Raw genomic sequence first — 21,964 nt, 5'->3', positions numbered from 1 at the left:
AACACCNAGACGGAATATATATATATATAGTAGATAATAAATAAATAAGTCCTTGCGAAGGAAAATATAGAATAAAAACAAATTTTTCAGATTGTCCGCTAGGCCTTTCTGCCTTCTAGGGCTTCTTCAGGCGGATATATATATATCAACAGTCATAATGTGGAACCTCACTATTTCAGACAATGGTTGTATTACCCCTTTCCACCCCATAACTCTGTAATGGTATAACCTCTGCTTTAATCAGAGACATACTTCACTAGTCTGAAGGGGTGAAAAGGTTAAGTCTAGACTAATAAATTTTCTAGACAAACATTGAGAGCCACCTAAATTAGTTAATTAATTTCTAATTTTATTAATTTCCCAAAAGTGATTTTTGTCTTAATTATCACTGTCAGAGTTGAAGTGGTTCTACTTTGTTGACATCAATGATGATATCATGAAATTAAAGATCAATGCTTCTTGATGTATTTTCCAGGCGATTCGGTGCTGGAGTTATCTCCCTTGAACATTCTTAATTATATATATTTAACAGCTTTCAATCCTTCAGAATTATTGGAATGTTTAAGTGTAAGTATTTTTGTGTACCTTTCAAATTTGTCAATAAAGTATACAAGAATAGAATACCATTTGTAGACCTTTAAGTTCTATGGGTTCATTCGAGCACACAAAACTCCTTTGAAGAGAAAGACGAGTACATATCTGAGTAAGGTCATATCCGCCCCCCCAGCCCCCTTTTTTGGTTGTTTAGAATGCTTATGAATGGTGACCAATGCACGTCGGACTGATCTCAAGTAGATTTCACAAAGCAGACATTCAAATATATCATCAGTCAACAGAAATTTCATATATCTATTACACAATAATTTAAATATAGTTTGTGAAAATTCATTTCAACAATACATGGAAAACATTCAAGCTATTGACTGACTATGACTAACTATCCACAGTACCGTACTACCATAACTCATCCACCCCTGAAATTTCATAATGAACTATTCCAACCCTTGAATTGGAGGAGTTCTAATTTGTCTTCCGGGGTGAATGAGATAATATAGGTCCAGTAGAAGCATTGCTCAATTCTGAGATATTGTTTATTGTTGTAGAGAAGAAAATTGATTCAAGCACATGTGACAATATCCCCAGAATGCTTATTATCCATAATATAAACCATTGCATGTAAGTGCCATGTTTCCATTGATATTAAGACAGTTATCTCCCTTGTTCTGTTTCTACTTTGAGGTATAGGAAACGTTTTGCATATATTGCATTACCTATTATATGATCCTGTGCATGTGAATCACCACAGTGTTAATCTCAGTTTTAAAAATTATGGATTGTTTTGTAATTTTCTTGTTTATAAATGTACATCAATCCTTCAAATTAAAATGTATGCCATCTAAATGTATGCAGTCTTATAATTAATTGCAGACATCAAGTAAGTACATGATAAGTATGTACTGCACATCAAATTTGCAGGGAAACTTTTATTATGACTTTTTGGAAATCATTCTTAAGTTATTGCTGAATGTTAAAAAAGAAGAAGCGGTCACTGCTTCTGTTACCAGGCATACCTCCAACTTGCTGAAGCATTATTGGAGGATGAATATACTCAGCTTTCTAAGAAAAAAAGGATGTGGAAATCATTTTGTTATATTCTGATTTCATGGCTTGAAAACTCACAGATTTTCTTTTAATCCTAAATCTGTACCAGCTCTAAGTTCTAAATGAATGTCATAGCAACCTTTGTGATGTAAATTTGTAAGATTCTGCTTTTTATTGGTTGTACAAATGTATAGCTATCACACAATATACACATTGTAGGAACCTGGTGTTTTTTTGTCATTTTCAGTGCTGTTAAATAAAGTTTCTTTGAAATTTAATGCTCTAGTTTCTATGAAAAATAAATTTGTCTTATTGTAACATTGATAGTTGGTGTTTCTGTACATCTATGGATTATATATGTCGACAACATTTCTGTCTCTAAAAACAGTAATATCATCTAAAATGTATATTTTGTTATAAATTTGTGATTTTAATATGCAACATCTAAGTTTAAATAGACCATTATATTTGAAATGACTGTTTCTAGAGATTAAAGTGTGTTTTATAGGGGTTTTACTGTCACTGTTTCTATTACCGGATATACCTCCAACTTCATGTAGCATCACTAGAGGGGACATACTCAGATTTCTAAGAAAAAGAGATGTTTAAATGATTTTACCGTACTCATGGGTTGATATTGAGTGAAATTATAAAATAGACATTCTATGTTTACCATATAGTATCATCCATTGTTACGGCACATATCAACACGAAGGCAGGACTGACGACCCCCTTTCGCGTATCCAATTGAACGGTTTAAACTCAGCTGCTAAATCAAGAAAGGGTCCAGATCAGAACCGAGTCTGACCTCAGTAACATTTGAGGGGTCCAAACATGCCGGACTGAAACTAAACTAAACATAGTAATTTGCATTATTTTCACAAAAAACAAGGTTGCTTCACATAACAAATCTTCGAAACTTGGCTTTCTTTTTTCAGCTTTTCCTAAAACTTTGGCACAGTTTCAGTTCAAGCGCCTGAATTTGTAGCACAATATTTCTACACCACCTGAACCATTTTTACCGGGATACGTGAAGGCAACCCTGGTAGATATTAATAAAGGTGTTAGCCATTGTATGCTTTGGTTGAACATGTGATAAAAAGCTTATCATTCATTCCCATTTTTTCTTATTTCTCTTCACCTAAGCTATAGTCACAAGTTACGCATGATAGCCATGATTTCTGTGTAGCCATTAACATTTTGTGTTTTACCTTGCAAACACAATTAAACACATTATGTAAATGTTTAATCTGTTGTTTGTACATTGTAAAACTTTTAAATTGGTAAAACAAGAACTTTGTAAAAAAAACTTTTTCGTTGTAAAACAACTACTTTGTAAAAAAAATAGCACATTGTAAAAACTTTAAGTTGTAAAATTATGCATTGTCAATTCTGTAAAACACTTACTTTGTAAAAAAACGTTTACATTGTATAATCTATACATCGTTAAACATGTACATTGAATAAACTATACATTGTTAGACATGTGCATTGTTAATCATGTGCATTCTAAAAAATTATCTTTGTTAAACTTTTACATTGCAAATTGTACATTGTAAAAAGTTTCACATTGTATAACTTATACATTGTAAAATGTGTTACTGGTAGTGCTGTCTGTAGAGACTGATATATTAAAACTCTGTGTGTATTAAGATAATATGAATTTATGCTGTTTTTTTCTGTAGTTTTGTAATACAAATTCTTGTTTCAGTGATTTATTTGTTCATTCAAAATTTGCAAATATTAATGGTTTTAGGTCACCTGGCCCAAAGGGCCATGTGAGCTAATGCCGTAGTGCGGTGTCCTCTGTCTGTCATCCGTCCGTCAACTTTCTTTTGAACGACTTCTTCTGAAAAACTGGAAGACCTAGGGTCATGATATTAGGCAAGTAGTTGACATGGGTTTAAAGCTTTAACAATCTTCTTCTCAAGTTCCATAAGGCCCAGTGTCATGATATTTGGCCAACAGGTACCTGGGATGTAGTGCTATAAAGTTCCTCATTAAAATGACCTTGACCTACTTTCAAGGTCACAGGGTTCAAGTAAGTTAAAAAAACTTCAAACAACAATATCCTAAGAACAACTAGACTATAGTCATGATACTAGGGTATGTTATGTAGACCAGCAGTGTGAATAGTTCTCTTAATTACAGAAATGAGGTAAAATGTCAACTTCAAGTGCTAGCCGGAGTCAAATGTCCACATGGGTTAATAGCTTTAAGATTAAAATGTCAACAATAACTTAAGAACCATTTAAACTGGTATATAAGAAAAGAGTGAGTGATACAGGCCCTCTAGGCCTCTTTTCTGTAAATTAGATTTATGAGATTTATTAATTAGCCATTCATGAGTTTGAACCTTGTAACATTATCTGTAAGCAAGAGTATTTTTTTGTCACACACACAATATATATATACCTACCTGATGAAGACAGAAGACCTTTGTTTACTCTATTGGGTATATATACATTCTAAATATCAGTTGCACATATTTATTGATGAACAATTAGATCTGATCAATAAAGAGTCTAATGCAAACAATTTTAATTTCAACACCCTGGAGTTTTATTTCCAAAGTATGAATTTAAAAATAAGTCAAAAATGTGTAGATCTTTAAAGTATTTGTTCTTATTAGGTCGCCTGAGCTTTAGCTCAAGTAACTTAATTATTGCCATCCGTCTTCGTCTGTCGTCGTGTCATCTGTTAACATTTAACGTTTTCAACTTAAGCTAAAAAAGGTCGAAGAGATTACATTTATATCTCCCTGACCAAGTGTTGTTATTTTTCGGGTCCATCAGAAATCCAATATGGCCGCCAATGCCGCCATTTTGAAAAACAAATAATTAAACTATACTAGCGGAAAAAAAGAAACTATATGCGGAGAATTGTTATAAAACATGTATACAACCTGTATATACATGAAAGTTCACACACATGACCGAGTATGACACATACACACTATCCGTGACAGTTTTTCCCGTGCAGTTTGCTCTCTATAGGCGTTGACCAGTTTGCACGTTTTTCTCGTCCAGCCATCCAATTCGACAATGAAAGTTTATTTATCAACTGTTGAGTCAATCTGTTGAAACCAGTGAACAGTAAAAACAGCATTATAACGTTTTAATTTGTGATTAATGCTATACCGAGGCTCAATGAAAATGCCCGCCTCCGTATTATTTGTATGCTTCAAGCTGGTATGGGCCAAGCCGTTGTCTTTGCACGTTTTCATGTCCATCGAAACACAAAATGGGATTTGTGGAGACGACATCAACAGTCTGGCCACGTCGGCGATCGACCTCGTGCGGGACGTCCACATGTGACGTCGCGTCAACAGGACAACCATATTCGGCTTATCTATTTGAGAAATCGCTTCCAAACGGCAAGTTTGACTACACGGAGAATCCCTAGGTTGCTACCAATAAGCCCGAGAACTGTACGGAACCGATTGCGTGAACGAGCTATCCGTCTGCGACGTCCTGCAATCCGCCCAGTTCTTCAGCCACGTCATCGTGTAGCACGTCTGGACTGGTGCAGAAGGAATCTGCGATTTACTCGACGGGATTGGGCAGGCATTTTGTTTACGGACGAGTCGTGAGTCCACCTGGATAGTAGGGACGGACGTTCCAGAGTATATCGTCGCGTTGGAGAACGTTTCCGTGACGCTTTTGTGGTACAACGACGTTCGTTCGGCGGAGGCAGCGTTATGATTTGGGGCGGCATCACAGCCAACGGGAGAACGCCTCTGGTGGTTGTTAACAGGAATTTGAACGCGCTACGTTACCGTGACGAGATCCTCCGGACTCACGTCGTTCCATTCGTGCAAGGGCAGCAACGTCACATTACGCTACAGCAGGACAACGTTAGGCCACACACAGCTCGTGTCGCTATGGACTTGTTGGCCCAGCAGAATGTTGACGTGTTGCCATGGCCTGCTGGGATGAAATGAAGCGCAGATTACGGGCATTACCTAATCAACCGGTGACGTTGCCTGAGTTACCTGTAGTGTTGGTACAGATCTGGAATGCCATCCAACAAGCATTCTTGAACCGTCTGATAGGCTCCATGCATCGTCGTTGCCAGGATGCATTCAGGCAAACGGTGGACATACGAGGTATTAACTTTGTGAACTCAGTATTGACCCCTGCTGTGTTTACTCACTCCTGAGCGGAACTTATCGATTCCATAACGTGGAAAATGAAATGAAACTGTTAATAAATAAAAATAAATTGTCCCTGAAAACCTTGTTGTTCTACGTCATACACATTTATTTTATAACACATTTTAGGCATGCACAGTTCCTTTTTTCCGCTAGTATATAAGTCAAGTTCTTATGGGTCGATTTAACTGAAACCTTTTAGGAATGAACGACTCGTGGTCCTGACAAAGTGTTGTTATTTTTCGGGTCGATCACAAATCCAATATGGCCGCTACGGCTGCCATTTCGAAAAACTAGTTACTAGGTCAAGGTCACCATTACAATTGATAGAAAATTTTCAAACAGTGAGATACATTTTCTGTGACAAAGGGCATTCATGTGTTACACACTTCTTTAGTTTTACTCAAACTTGGTAGACTTCTATATATAATAATATATACAGTTGAGCTCATTGTTCCCCATTTACATTGGATCTACAATAGTTATACAGGGAAACCTGGATAACCTAGGTACATTGGTTACATGATAAAATGTCCTCATAAACAAATTCCAATATACACAAAAATAAAAGAAAGTTTGACTGAAAACCTAGAAAAACATACAAATAAAGGGAACAAAGACTGGAGATGAATATATCGGATGTAAGAGTTTGATAAGGCAACGTTTACTTATTTTCAAGACTTCAGTTTTTTCAAGAGTCCTAAAGAGGTCATTGTTTATTATGGTGAATCTGGTAGAATCCTAGGTAGTCTGCCAACATTGATGATCTTTGTCTCTGCTCCTGGAGGGAATGCGCTGATCGTTCATGTTGATGGCAACATTTGGCTGCAAACCTCTCTACCGATTCAACATTGATTCAACATTGGCAAAACAGTGAAAACACATATGGTGTCCGTCCGTACAGTGCTTTACTTGATAAAAACTTGTGAACAATTGGTCATACAAAGTTTAATTTTGATAGGTGCCCAAATAGATGCAACTTACCCTACTGATTTTGGACATGGTGCCCTAGACAAGACATAAAGGTACCCATTGTTAAATATAGAATTATGCTTGATCTTGCTTGTCCAGATGCTTACTTGACAAACAAAGTTCAAATTCGGTGTGTGGGCTGTTGTATTGAATGCAAATAACCCTATTGATTGTGGGCATTGTCCACCAGAGGTCAAGGTCACCATTGCTGAAAATAGCATTCTGCATGTCCAGATAATAAGGAATGATCATGTAAAGTTCAATCTTTATGTGTTGGTTTTCCTAATAAATGCGAGGAATCATATTCATTTTAGCATTGTCCACCAGAGGTCAAGGTCATCGTTGCTGAAAATAGTTCTGTTGATAACTTGACAATATATTATCATACACAGTATAAGTTTGGCGTGTGGGTTGCTCATTGATTTTAGACATGGTACCCCAAAGGTCAAGGTCACTGTTACTATGTTCCGATAATAACATAAGAATAAAGTATTGATGTATTAGGTGCCCTAGTGATTGTATGCAAACAAACTATTGATTTAAGGGGTGGCCAGTAAGAGGTCAATATCACAATTGCTACACTGTATATACACAATAGAATTGTACTTCTCTGAATGACAACTCGAAAATCTTACTGCTATAAAAAGTTCCAACTTCCTATATAAGTAGCCTTAGTATATATGTACTCCACTGGTCTTAGAGTGACTTGTAAATCAAAATGATTGTACAATGTCTGCATCTGTCTTTAAACGTGGGAGGAATCCGGAGTACCCGGAGGAAAAACGGTGCCCTTCGAGACCATATATATACTTGACCTTCGACTATACTTCTATTTGGATTTTTTTTCAATCTTATACTTGTTTGCAGTTCAGATTCTTTGATTAACTAATTCCATTTTCTCCAATTTCCTTATTGTTCCGTTCCAGCAACACTTTTGAAGCCATTCAAATATGTGCAAATACCTTTCTGGTGACACATTAATTTTACGCCCCCCCTGTGTAACATTATATATAAAAAAAATGTATAAGACTTAGGTTACAGTTGCATATTTATAGTTATGTTATTGTCACGATTCACGCTATTACATGATTCAACTAATAAAACAACAAAATAGGTATGAAATATACAGCCCTGCAGAAAGCCGTTCCTGTTAGTCCTATTGTAGGTAGGCATAGCAACAGAAATATACATAGTTACGATATCGACCCGGTTAATATAGACTGAAAGTAAACTTGGAGGATTTGCCAATTGGTGTTTGCTATTAATCCAGATACGCTCTTCAGCTTCATATTAAAAAACAAAAACAAGTCCGTTAGAGTACAATAGACTATGTCCGTTAGAGTACAATAGACTATGGACAATCTCGTCGTCGTTCTCAAAAAGGAACTCGCGATGTCATCCTCGTTATATTGCACATTGCATGGCTTTTGTCGCGATTTTCATGAAATATACTCCAAAATTATTTAAAATAAAAATCATATTTCCGTTCACCTTTCTTGTAAAAGAAGACCGTCGGAGGTGACGATAAAGACTCTTATATAAGATTTAGGAACATCAGTACTCTATAGGGTGTGGTTCTATAAGTTAACACGTATATGATACTAATTAAGTTTAAATAATATATTCAAATTGGTGGCTAAATTTCTGTTTTACGGCACATTCATAGCTACATTTTAGGAAGCCACCGTCACATACAATTTCTGTTCTGCTATAGAAGGAATTGATCTAGGTTTGACTTTCATTTTTACTAGTGATGATTCCAGTCAATGATCAAATTCTACTTTTCAAAAATTATATTTCCAAATTAGAAAGATAACACAAAATAATATATAACTCCTCTAACACACACGCGGTTAGTAGTTAATTTGCGTCCCGGCAGATGGCACATGGCGAGGAATCGCTAAGACAACCAACAAAAAAAGTTACACTTCAAAAAAGTGCCCGAAATATTAATTAGGTACCCATGTTATCCATTTTTCAAATTTAGATTTTTTTTTTTAAATAGAATCGAATATATCATGATCATGGTTTGATATTATCGCAAGTAAAACTGAAAGTCAACAAAACTTAGTGAAACCTTCATTAATTTAAGTCCGTTTTTGTCAGAGACATATGTATATGTCTTTGATTAGGGAATTTATACCTTTTCAAATCATTGTTAGTTATGAGAATTCGCAACAGTTTTAATAAAGCAACTAATTATGATGAAATTAAATATGATAATTCAAATATTGACTTATTTTATTCCGTGGTACAATCGATATAAATGCATAAGAAATGACTGGCCAATTAGGCCATTATTCGGGTGCGGCATGTCAGAGGGTTATCCCCCTTTACATGATAGCGTCACATTCGCACCTGACGGTAAACAAAGATGGCGGTAGTATAGATAGACGGTCAAAGCTGTAGAATTTGAGGAATTTTCGGTGTTATTATTGAACATGGTACCATGACATAACCATTAACCACTTACTGACTTTTCGGAGGATACGTTGTACCAAAGTGACTCTTTGAAGCTAAAGCGTAACTTCAAATTACACAGGTGTGCTAATTTACCTGTGGACAGGTAAAAACGCGGAAGTATTGTTGTAAACATTTGAAATATGGCGGACTGTATAAGTAATCTGCTACGGGCCAAAATATTGACTCTTACCGGTATCATGTACGGTCTGTGTAGTTTAGCGTGCGTTTTATCAGCGCTGCTACCATTTTGGTTCGTCCTGAACGTAGATTTGACAATTCAAGACGACCGACAGACGGTGCCGAGGTCGATTAATTCTGGTTTATTCTTCATGGACGAGAGCCGATTCATCAACATGATGATGCTGGATAAGATAGACAACCAAGGACTGGTTCCACGTAAGTTTATTTAATTTCTGCATTGTTTTATTGTCTTCTACTATTGCTTTGTTTATAAAAGCGATTGATAAATGACCCCCCCCCCCCCCCCGCACACCATAAAATCTAGCTAGGCGGATGACTCACGGTTGATTCACAGACGCAGATCAGATCATGGGCTGGACACACTAGTATGATGTGTATACTATATCCTATACACTTCACATTAGTGTGACCAGCACCTAGCTAGCTGTTCACAAATATATACTTAATTTTATAAACATTGACTACAGCTCTTATATATTGTATTTCAATACAGTTTTTTACTCACTAAAAAAAAGAAAATTATAGCAGTCAGGTGTAAGGTTCTTGTCACAGGTGTAAGGTTCTTCATCAGTCTAATTGTGTCCACTTATGATTTATTCCCCTGATGATCCGTACCTATAGGGGTTTATTTATTACTGGTTATTTTTATATATATAGTAGATAATCAATAAATAAGTCCTTGCGAAGGAAAATATAGAATAAAAACATCCATTTTTCTTATCATTCGCTAGGCCTTTCTGCCTTCTAGGGCTTCTTCATGCGGATTATGATTAGCCTCAAGATGGGCGAAAGCGCTAGCCGATTATACTAGTCTTTGTGTTTTGCTTTATTGATATATATATATATAGTGGCTTGGTAACATGTATGATACATGACAATGGGCCACTTTCATTAACTATATATAAATATGTATGCATGCGAGGCCTCCCTATAATAAGCTTTGATGCTTTAACTTGAAAGCAAAGGGTACCAGTGTTCCAGCCACATTTAAGCCTAATTTAGTCATCTAGAGGTAGGACGCTGGGCTCGTGACCGAAGGGTTGCTAGTTCGAGTCACGTCATGCACTGTGTTGTATCTTTGAGCAAGGTACTTAACTTCGCTTGTTCAAGTCTACTTGGCTGTAAATGAGTAAATGGTTAATTGGGCAGTGCTGGCATTGTTGAATGCTAGCTGGGAGTGACTGAGCGCTGATATGGCAGCACCGGCTGTATGTTCCCCTGCAGGGAGTTGAGAAAGATATTGGTTGGTTGCAAAGGCCCTATAACCACGGATAATAATTTGTGAACCACTTTGAGACGACCTCCGAACAAGGTTGTAATAAAGAGGTACATAATAACCTCAAATTATTATTATTATAATTTATGTTCACTGATCATGAGGAGTTTCACATATAGATGTGTGTTTGGCAGGTGTTTTGCCGGTACAAGTTTGTTTAAAGAAATTACCTTGACCCATATTAATTTAATGTCATGATCAGAGAAATAAAGAATTTGAAATAAAAAAGTAACATTTGAATATCTAAATAATGGTACTCATAACACATCAGGGTAAGGAAAGCTTGCTAAATGTGTTAAAGGAAATTTGCCTGAATAAATTACTTTGACAAATTTCCTAGTTACATATATGTATATAACTTGAAAGGTTGCAGACAGGTAATAAATTCAGTGTCCCAGGTAAATAGAACGCTTGTTTTGCAAATCCTCCAAAATCATAATTAAAAATTAAAATCCTTGCACCATGACTGACACTTTCAGTGTATGGATTATGGTGAGGTTGTTGTGGTATATGATTTAAATGTAAAAAAAAAAGATTTTTCTATGTTGACAGCAATGCTACGGATGGCTCAGCTGCTGTACCTGCTGGGATCACTGGGGATGATTGTGTGCTGTGCTACAACATTTCTCTTGGCATGTAGGAAATACGCCTCCACGACAGGAGAGCTTTGCCTGGCTGTGGCAACCACCCCTCTAAGTAAGTGAAAGTTCTTTTTTCCATCTGATGATTTTGGTTTTAGTATTGAGTGTTGCATGTTATAGCTGTTCATGAATTCAAAACAGCAAATAACTTAATATTATATCATTTTAAAATTTTGGTAAGGATAAGGCCAAAACCATACATACATCCCAAATAATTCCTTTATATACATATTATCTACATAGATCTATAACAGGTATCCGAAATATTCTTTTTAATTTCATCATCTAATTTAAAAGTATTGTTTAGTATAGTTGATTTATGTATACAGTTGATCCTCTTTATCTGGAACTCATTTAACTCGAAGACCCCGTTTATCTCTAAGTATTCTCATGAGGTCCCGACCAAACCTCTTCTTTATTATAGTATATAAAACTGATCATTCGAACCCTGAAAAGTCGAAAAACTCGGAAACCTCGTAGTAAGATATTGGTTTCAATAGCGTAAATCCAACATCAAAACATTGTCTGCTGCGTAGTTCGAATTTCATTTTGTCACTTATTAATTCTTTGATACAAATAAAACGCAAAAGTACGACATCTCGCCATTCTGTGTTTATGAACATCTTTCGTGAGTAGACTAGCATGAAATCAGTAAAAAGAATGGATAACTGGAAGTTTTTCCACGACCCTTCGACTTCGAGATAACAAGGTTCTACTGTATTAAAACAAGTCATTATTTTCAATTTTGCATCCGTTTTCTACTGCCACCATTTCCCTATGTGGAATCTAATTTCTCCTTATATTTTTATTGACCAGTTATTGTTATACCATTTGTTTTGTATTTACAGCCATATGCCTGCTGACGTCAATAATCCTCGTATTCTTGTCAGTAATTGCGGACACCCAGGCAGAATGGCATGGTCTCCCTGTTCCGGATTATCAACCAAACCGGTTTGGGTTTTACAAAGTACTGATCTCTGTTCCAGATGTTTCCATTAATTATGGGACATACATAGCATGCATTGGAGTTTTCTTTTCCATACTTGGAACAGTCTGCATGTGGATTCAGGCTTGCTGTACCTGTCGGGAGTACCACGACACCCGTTATCACATGCTAAGAGAAGTGCCTGACCTTGGTTCCAGCCCAATTCCAGGGAAACTGAACCACTCTGCTTTCGCCAATATCGGGTATACAAAAACAAATCCTGGCGAAATCAATATCTAATTCTGTTTCTGAACCATTTTCTCAACAAAAAACAAAGGGGAAAAAAGGAAAATCTAAAAATCAGAAAATGTTTTATGGTTAAATGTAGGTTATTCATATCCAGCATAGCAAGACCACCTTGATTTTTCTTTTTCCTTCTTTCTGTTTTTTTTGAGAAATTGGGACTGGATGTATCTTTTCAAGTTTCCTTGAATAAATAAGTAGAGTCTAAACTAAACTAAGATGCAAATCATGATATTTTATTTATATGCAGCAAAATTTAATTGATGTCTGAAGTGACAAACAGTAAATATGTTGTAGGGCATGATTTTTTTGATTTTTTTTTGAATTTCAATTATGCAATGATGTTCTCAAACTCAACTATTTTATTCAAGGAAATACCTATATGATTAAGACTGCAAAAATTCTGTTCTTTACAACAAAAATATATGTAACTTGTTAAATTATTGAAAAGTTATTTTGTGTCAGTTTGCTCGTCCGATCATGATCATTATTGGTGCAAATTGATAGATGGAATTTTACTCTTTTCATGGAAGGTTTTTTTTTCAGGAAAATAATTTGATATCCGTGAGAATATTATAATTTTTAAAGGGTACTTGATATATAATATACCATAAATTTATTTGAATTTAGGACAAGTGTTTTCTATAATTTAGTTCTTGCTGCTCTCTAACTTTTGTAAAAATATTTAAAAAATTAAACTGTTTTCTTACCTATATCTATACTGATGATTTTGGAGGCATATAGATAAATAATTACTGCTGATCTTACAAGAACTTTCAATTTTCCAAGAATTTAACATATATCTGATCAAAATCACGACATATATCGATCCCTCATCCCAACATTTTTTTAAAGCTTCATAAATGCATCACAAAAAGTTCTTTTATTTTATTGTACAAAATTGAATATTGTTGTCCATTGTAAAAATTCCCAATCATCAAAAATTTCAGGATATATGCACAATCATATATTTCATCGATATCATTTAGAAAGTTAGTTACCGTCGAAATTGAGTAGGAATTTAACCAAATGTAATTTTATACTCAACATATATTACTTAATGATACATATTTTAATGTACTGGCTATAAATAGAATGTGTAATATCCTTATATATATGTGTACAATATAATTATGTAACTTAGCTTTAACTCATTTATGATATTTAACTCGTATGCAATTTAGATTAATTTTAGATGCTATTGTAGATTTTCAATAACAGCCCTCTAGGTACTTATAAATATTACATTTTGATGGTCAAATGCGAGCATGTACTTTAATACTTAAAGGTTTTAGTAATATGATTATTAATTTCAAAGTGGTTTTTTTCAAAACACACATTGAACTATACTGGCCATTGGTTTGATAATCTCAGTGTAATTAAAAATTTAAAATAACAATTAAATAAGAGTTTACATATTCTGAAACATTGATGAAAATGAAGATCAAATATTTTTTTCCTAGAATTCGCAGGTAATTTATATATATCCAAAATATCAAGGGGACCAATTTGATGTGGTACGCTCATATACTCTAAGGAAATATATAAAAGAAACTCCGAGAAATAAATTCGTGTATTTTATCTTTTTAACTCATTCATCCCTACATATTTAAACTGAACTTTTCCTGTCTTTGATTTGGTAAGGTACAAATGTGACTTTAGGGGTGAATGGGTTAAGATCTAATTTAATCATGGCCATCACATGAGAACATTTTCTGGATTCTGTACTCGAGACAGATGGGTATATATTTATAATTATTGTAGCCTAGATTTTGACATATATTAATATTAAATTAGCAACTAAAACACTGATCATTGTAATTATTAATGATAAAAATTAAACTAAAAATGGGGAAATAAACTGTCCTTGGGGAAATTTCATCAGAAAAAGGGTAATTATTAATTACCCCATTTGCAAGGAAATTTCCCCAACTGTACTCTCTAGTGTATATAAAAAACTGGAATGTCCGTCTTATTTATAAAACCAAGCACTTGCCATTATAGATTATTTAAATAGATGTTAATCAAACTTTATAGGAAATAAACAATATGAGGAGTTTCTTTAAAATGAAGAATTTAATTAATCTAAAAGTATCATCTCAGTGAACACTGATAACCCAGACATTTCCATTAACCCAGACAAAAATGATGTAGCTATATCAACTACACTATGTATATGTAAGGAACATATGCTAATATCAACTTCACAGTTGTGCAATTTAGGAGGTCATGAACTTACTGGTGTTGGCCTGTATCTTAGAGCTTTGGTCAGTATTGACTATACCTAGAGCTTTGGAATGGGTTGCTACAGCTGGTTTTGACAAAATGTGGAAGAACAATAATGTGCACTTGAAACTAAAACACTTTTTTTAAGATTCCCCTTCCCTATTCCCCATTTTGATGTCTTGACATTTTGTGTTAATAGAACATCTTTCTCTAACCCTTACTGTGTATGCTTATAGATAATGACAAAGCATGCCTTCCCATTATTTCCTATTAAGTTTAGTATACATCCGTCACTCATAACTCCAACTCTCTTTAATGTCCTATGTACATATATATATATATATATATATATAAATGGTGCAAATTTCCTTTTTGTTTTACTAACATGATATAAACTAGTTAAATAATAACATTTTTTGTTATCTGAGACTTTGACCAACCATGTACATTATCACTGGACATGCACGTGGCTAACGTTTGTTCAGTGTGGGTTAATTTTGGAGCGGGTCCAGGGCATGGCCTTTGTAGGGGACAAGGGGTACAACAGCAGTGAATTTGTTTGTTTTGTTTTCTGTTTGGGCAGCTAAGCACATGCTGGTGTCATACATGTATGCTTGGTTGAAGTGTATTATATTGGTGCACCATAATAGTAACTTTAACAAATTGTAGTATATTTGTATGTGCAATGATGATTGGTTATAATTTTAAAATCTCACACTCATTGATGGTTTATTTTAATAAAATTACAAAACGCAAGATTACCAGACAGATTACAAGTTGAGTTTATGTAATGTTTTATTATTTAAACAAGGGTGATATACAATGGAAAAACTACCATCATATTATGTTGTGAAATTTGTTTTTCTTATGACATCCGTGTGCAGCTATTTATGACTAAATTGGCCTATTCAAGCTCAATTAGTATCCGGAATATTTTATGTAGAAAGAAAAGAAAAAGATATTCATCAAAATATTCATTTTTTACAATATGTCACTCATTATTGGTATTAAAGATTAAAATAAAAAATAAAATTGATTTGTTATTTGGACGTTTGGACAATAAACTCCACTAAGTCTAATGATAAGGTGACAAAAGAAAATCCTTGATGATTGTTATACGAACTGCATTGTGTACTGTTATCGCACTAATCATTAAATTACAATATTAAAGCGTAATTCATCTCCTGGTTGGTCCAACTAATAATTAATACATTATGAACAGTGCATTCATTCAGGCAAAACGCAGTCTCTTGCAATTGGTAAAGATGTAAATAAACATTTACCTGGTACGTAGGAGTAGTTTTTGTATATAACTGCAATGTATATAATGTACTATATATACTTGTAAATAGTTGTTCCTTGGTTGCCATATATCAATCTACTTTTGTTACTTTAGATAAGGATATACGCTATGCATTTATGACAATATATGACTAGATTTCTTTGTAAAAGAAACAAACTGCATTAATTTCCAATATTGATAGTATGACCGATATGAATTTTGTAACACAGAAATAAATAATAGTTATTCAATAAAAAGGTATCCGATGAAATGTTGTCAGTTTTCAATCACTCTAACAAGTTTGGAATTACGCATGTAAGCTTATTCATAAACTATGTGAAAGGCCAGTTAAAGCATGGATATCGACAGTAAAACAGACGCGAACAAATGTCATTGCAATCTGACAAGAAACACATGGTATTCAATCTTCTAAATGGAGAAACGTCACGCAATAAAAAGTTGGTGGAGTTGATCTGTGATGTTAGCTTTATTATCATGACAAGTGTTCCGGTAATTTGACTTTAATTAATGTAATTTATAAAAATGTGTTATTTTCCTATCAGCATTTCATACTCATTCATTCATACAATCATTCATTGACTAACACCCGTATCATTCATTGGCCTCTACCAGTGTGTGTATTTACCTGTTGTCCTAATTGGTCTTCATTACGTATTCCGTCTTTGCATATTGCAGAGTTATCTTCTCTTGTGAGTAGGTATTGATTTTTCGTCTTTGGTTTGTGTGAAAAAATAACGTCGTTTTCACAAAAATTGATGACGTTACTTTCACAAACAAATGACATAACAATCAATACTCGCTCACAAGAGCAGATAACTCTGCAATACGCAAAGACGGAATATACACCTTGACTGCTTTCTTTGCTTCCTGCTGCGTCTCTCTACCTAACATTTACGACTGTCCTCCCAACACGCTGCATGGCTGCTTTTATCATACCTGTTCATCTTAACATGCTACACAGTTTCTTTTCCTATCATGAAAGTGCATGTGACTTAATTTCAGAAAACTTTAAAAAAAAATTGAGATAAAAAATGTTTTAAAACAAGTTGACACAGGTTAGGTTGCTTGTAACTTAGTTACCAGAGCCCACTTGTATAAAACATCTCAACTCTTGTGATTTCCTCAAGTCTAAGATTTCCCATAGACAATACATTGTTTGAGATGTTCCTTAACTTTGAGATGTTTTATACAAGTGGCCACAGTTTCTTAAATATTTCATTTTGCTATTATATATGCATTTGACATAAAAAAAAATCTTCTCGTCTAAAATGTTAATTCATATAGTCAATGGTTTATTTTATTCTTTATTTTTATTCATGTGAGCAACATTTAGGATTCTTCATCTCGATTTATCGAAACTGAAATAAGGGCATGACAAGACATGTAAATTTACGGGCAAAAAGCCAGATTTGATGAATCTTTTCCTGATAAATCAATTGCATTTCTATTGTTTGCCAATGATTAAGTTATTGGGAAATGTATATAAGAAAAAAACGATATCCTAATATATATTTTTTCTTATATAAATTTCCCAATATCTTTGTTTTCAAATTACAGATAAAAATAATGAATATAATCACTAGAAATTTAACTAAGTAAACATGAATTCAATATTATGACTCATTATTCTACGAGCTACCCTTTGTTGCCCATGGAATTCTTAAATAAAAGAAAACATCTGAATTAAAACAAATAAGCTTGGGCAAACCAATTTTCTGAAACTGATCAAATTTCTTTGCAGGTAGCAACAGAAATTTGTTCCAAATTTATGAACCTACACCTTACTCCGTGGACGATGATGGGTAGTCTCCCCCTAGCTAATGTGGACGATTGTAGGTGGGGGTAGCGTGGCGGGAGACAGCAAGCAAAGGCACGTGAACTGATCGTCAGTGCCTGTACATGTACTTAAAGATCCATGGAGCTCTCTATATGTTTTCATGTATTTTGTTACAAATTTATGTAAATATGTATTGCAGCAAATAATTTTGTAGTCGGGAGTCAATTTTGTAGGAGTTCAAATAATGCAGTTCATTTTCTCTTGTTTATATCATACCGCGTACTTGCATGTAGCAGTGGCGGACCCAGGGGGTTTTTGGGCTTCAGGACCGCNCCCCCCAGATAGGTCTCTGGATCCGCCACTGTTTACCACCGTTTATGCCTTAAAGAAGATATTTGACCAGAACCGAAAATAGAATCATTTTAATGAGTCACTGTGACTCGCAAAACGGCTCAATTGTATGTTTATAGCTATAGAGCTGAATATTTCGAGAATTTATTAACCTTACGTTGCAAATTCTAAAAGGCTATTTGTATAACAAAACAAAAGTGCTTGTACAGTTCATAACATCATATGGCTTTAATTTGGAATGGAGGGACATACCACTACCGTTTCTGTAAACAGCTTTCTGATAACACCACTCACCAATGCAGAACAAGCAACACTGAACATTTCTGGTAACTTTACATTTAGTAGAATATGGAGCTAATCTGGTCAAATTGTCAAATTTTGTATGTTTCTTATTATAAGCTTAAACAATAATCAAGTGCCGTATTTAGACACAATTAGGGACGTATGCAACCTTATCTTTTCAAGAATAGTTCAACAACAAAAAACGGAAAATATTTTTTTAATTATGTTAATAGGGACTATGTAAAGTTGATTGATAACATACATGTTGTTGAAATAAGCACTGGTAAACAACTCCTACATATGTCATGTGTACAAGGTAGCATTTATCCCTAAGAACAATGTAATATAGTTTTCTAATAGATTAGAATCATTGAGTCCAATTTGATATTGAGATGGTGCTAAGAAAAGGAACAAATGCTTTGATTCGTGCTTTTTTTATATTTTGTTTTGATTTTCAATTAATAATTAATTAAACTAATCAGCATGCAGATATATGTAGAATTGATTTTATGACTTAGCCATTTAGTAAATGGTTACACTCAAAATAGTGATGTGCTGTACTACACACAACAGGTTATTGTATTTGAATATTGTCTATAAATTTAAATTTGAATAACAATTTTAATTGCAGTATACCGTGTATATCAAGTCATTATGTTGTATGTGAAAATGGGTAGTATCACAACTAATTCTGTGAAGCTGACTGAGCATCATACACTGAGGACGGTGATATTACTGAATGTTCGTGTTTATGTAATTGGATTTTATAATTTGATATTGCTTTACTTGCAGATATTTTAACTGCACGAAGTCATTATATTTTTTATTTAAACGAATCAAGTAGAGCTATTCAAGATAATTAAATGTATTAAATCAAAATATTTCTATCGACATATTTTATACACGGTAAATGAATGGAGTAGCGCTATGCAGAATAATTAAGTGTAAATATATATGATTTCAATACGAAGAAATGATGATAAGATATTTTACAAGGACCGGTACATGTACTTTCTCAGATTGTATTTTAATGTCTTTAAAGCATAATTTTTCTCGTTTTGGTTTTTAACGCGTTTACTTTATACAATGCATTCAACTTTCATTTTAGAATAATCTTTAGGTATCGAAATTCCGATCTTATGTACCGCTTATCATCACCTTCACTACCATCATCATCATCATCATCATCATCATCATCATCATCGTTATATAAATTTGAGCAAATGCTGGAATGTATAAATCACGTGTCATTCTTTTGTGTTGATCAGATGACCATCCTAGCTTTCCATATCATAAGTTGATTTAACTGTTGTTTAAAGTCAAAACTAAACACAATTCACAATTCAGATTGACCAACTTTTTATTACGTTAAAAAATTACAGGAATACTGAGTTAAAGTTTATCGTTTATATAGAAATATACATATCAAGTGTTTTCTTAATTTGGGTTGCAATTTAAGTCTCTCAAATTACCTCAATTTCAATTTTAAATGTTTTATCAAGAGTTTCGAAAAATGAGCATAATGCATGTACCTTTTTAAATTGTTAATATAGTTACTTTTATACTGTTTTGTGTTCAGTATGTTTTGCATAAGCATGGACACACATTATCCTAGTGCAGAAAAGTATCTTTTCTGTCCTATCGTAAATACAAAACCAAACACAATTATTTTTAATCAAGTACAGCTCATATGACAGACGCTATCATTATTTCTACACACATAAAACTTGATTTTATGTTGCGTAAAAGTTGTATGATTTTGCCAGATAACGTACTTAATCAAATAAATGATTTTTCAGAAATTATATTTGCTGTCTGCGTAAGTTTATTGAGACGTTCTTATTCAGAAAGACATACATCTATAATATACCAGCCATTCCCTCGGTTTTACAGGTTGTAATGTGATACAGACAGTTCAGATAATAGAATTCACTTGGTTTTACTCCTCTTTTTCATTTATGTTTCCAAACATTTTCACTCACTTGTGAGGAGAATCAGTTTTTGAAATCACTTAATTTGAACAAAGAATGCCTGTGTTATCTTTCATTATGCGAATTAAAGTCTTTGCATGTTATCAAGTCACTTTAAACAATCACAAACATAGATGCTAATACAATATGTATTGTGATGCAAACTCCGAATAAGTTAAATATTTGTAAACATATCCATAGTTATTATGAATGATACCAACATTATGTTCGAATGTACTCACTGGACCCGAACAAACAACCGTCTGGTTTATGATAGCAATATGTAATGTGATACCGACAGTGCAGATAATAGAATTTACCAATTGTCTAGAGGGAGTACTCCTATTTGTAAAGACACGTGCATGACAGATTCGCATTACCCGAAAAGCAACACTAATCATATTTGTCATTAAACATTTCTTCGGGCAATGGCTATTCCGTCTTTGCGTATTGCAGAGTTATCTTCTTTTGTGAGCAGGTATTGATTATTACGTCATTGGTTTGATTGAGAAAATTACGTCGTTTTCTCAAGAATTGATGACGTTACTCTCACAAACAAATGGCGTAACAATCAATACCTGCTCACAAGAGAAGATAACTATGCAATACGAAAAGACGGAATTAAGATTGCAGGTAGATATTCGTAATTAAACAATCAAATTAACCGAACCTAAATAATACGTCTTTTATTTGCTACATGCAGCTATTCCGTCTTTGCGTATTGCAAAGTTATCTTCTCTTGAGAACAGGTATTGATTGTTACGTCATTTGTCCGGACGAAGCTGTCGTAGCTTTGTCTTTTCAGAAAGCAGGATTGTTTTTCTCCTGTCCGTACAACTCGGGATGAAATGGGCGCTTTCGTTTCTGTGATGTAACATCTAAATCTGTTGGAAAAATGGAAGTAGGTTAAGTTTGAATTCCACAGCAAAACAGGATACCAATACTGCTCCAGCACACTAGCAGAACACACATACATGTGCGATTTCTTTTCTTTTTATGTATAGATTGAGCGTTTGGTTTGGTTTGGGTTTTATTTTGTATAATGTCCTATAAACAGCTGAGGTCATTTAAGGAGGTGCCTTCATGTATGTTGTGTATGCGTGCATGTTGCAAGGAATGTTGGTATCATTGCCTCCTTGTGATAGAGCAGATATGATGCCGACTTATAGTGCTATTTCACTGAAATACCATGCCGAAGGCATCCAGCAAAGCATTCCGCCCGGTCACAATATACTGACAATGAGTGAATCGGTTGTTGGCATTATCCTTAATGCTGAACGGTAAGCAGGGAATAACAACGATCATTTTTATGGTCTTTGGTATGTCCGATATAAACGTTGTATTCAAAGGTATGAGATATACTCATCGGTCTGAACTATAAAATGCATGTATACTTTCAAATACAATCGCAACAGATTTCAGGGCATATAATTCAACGTATACCACAAACTCTATTTTGCGCTTGGAAAACCCATTACAAGCCGATGGACCCTGTTACACCACAGCACCTCTTTGCGAT

The 21,964-nt window shown here is 34.2% G+C and overlaps 1 protein-coding gene across 2 annotated transcripts; it reads left to right on the top strand.

Moving 5' to 3' along the window:
- The first annotated feature begins 9,078 nt into the window (after positions 1–9,078).
- LOC110457341 lies at positions 9,079–18,176 on the top strand. 2 transcript variants are annotated; one of them, XM_021508567.1, is made up of 4 exons: positions 9,079–9,586; positions 11,220–11,363; positions 12,157–12,496; positions 17,807–18,176. In XM_021508567.1, the coding sequence occupies exons 1-4, from the start codon at positions 9,331–9,333 to the stop codon at positions 17,808–17,810; spliced, it is 744 nt and encodes a 247-aa protein (XP_021364242.1). In that variant the 5' UTR covers positions 9,079–9,330; the 3' UTR covers positions 17,811–18,176. The 2 variants fall into 2 exon arrangements, with proteins under 2 accessions (XP_021364242.1, XP_021364241.1); XM_021508566.1 differs by lacking the exon at positions 17,807–18,176 and having other exon boundaries at positions 12,157–14,003.
- Positions 18,177–21,964: the final 3,788 nt, after the last annotated feature.

This window comes from Mizuhopecten yessoensis, unplaced genomic scaffold (genome assembly GCF_002113885.1).
Source record: "Mizuhopecten yessoensis strain PY_sf001 unplaced genomic scaffold, ASM211388v2 scaffold9109, whole genome shotgun sequence".
NCBI lineage: Eukaryota > Metazoa > Mollusca > Bivalvia > Pectinida > Pectinidae > Mizuhopecten > Mizuhopecten yessoensis.
Note: the sequence above shows the minus strand (reverse complement) of the source record. Positions and strands in the feature narration are given on the sequence as shown.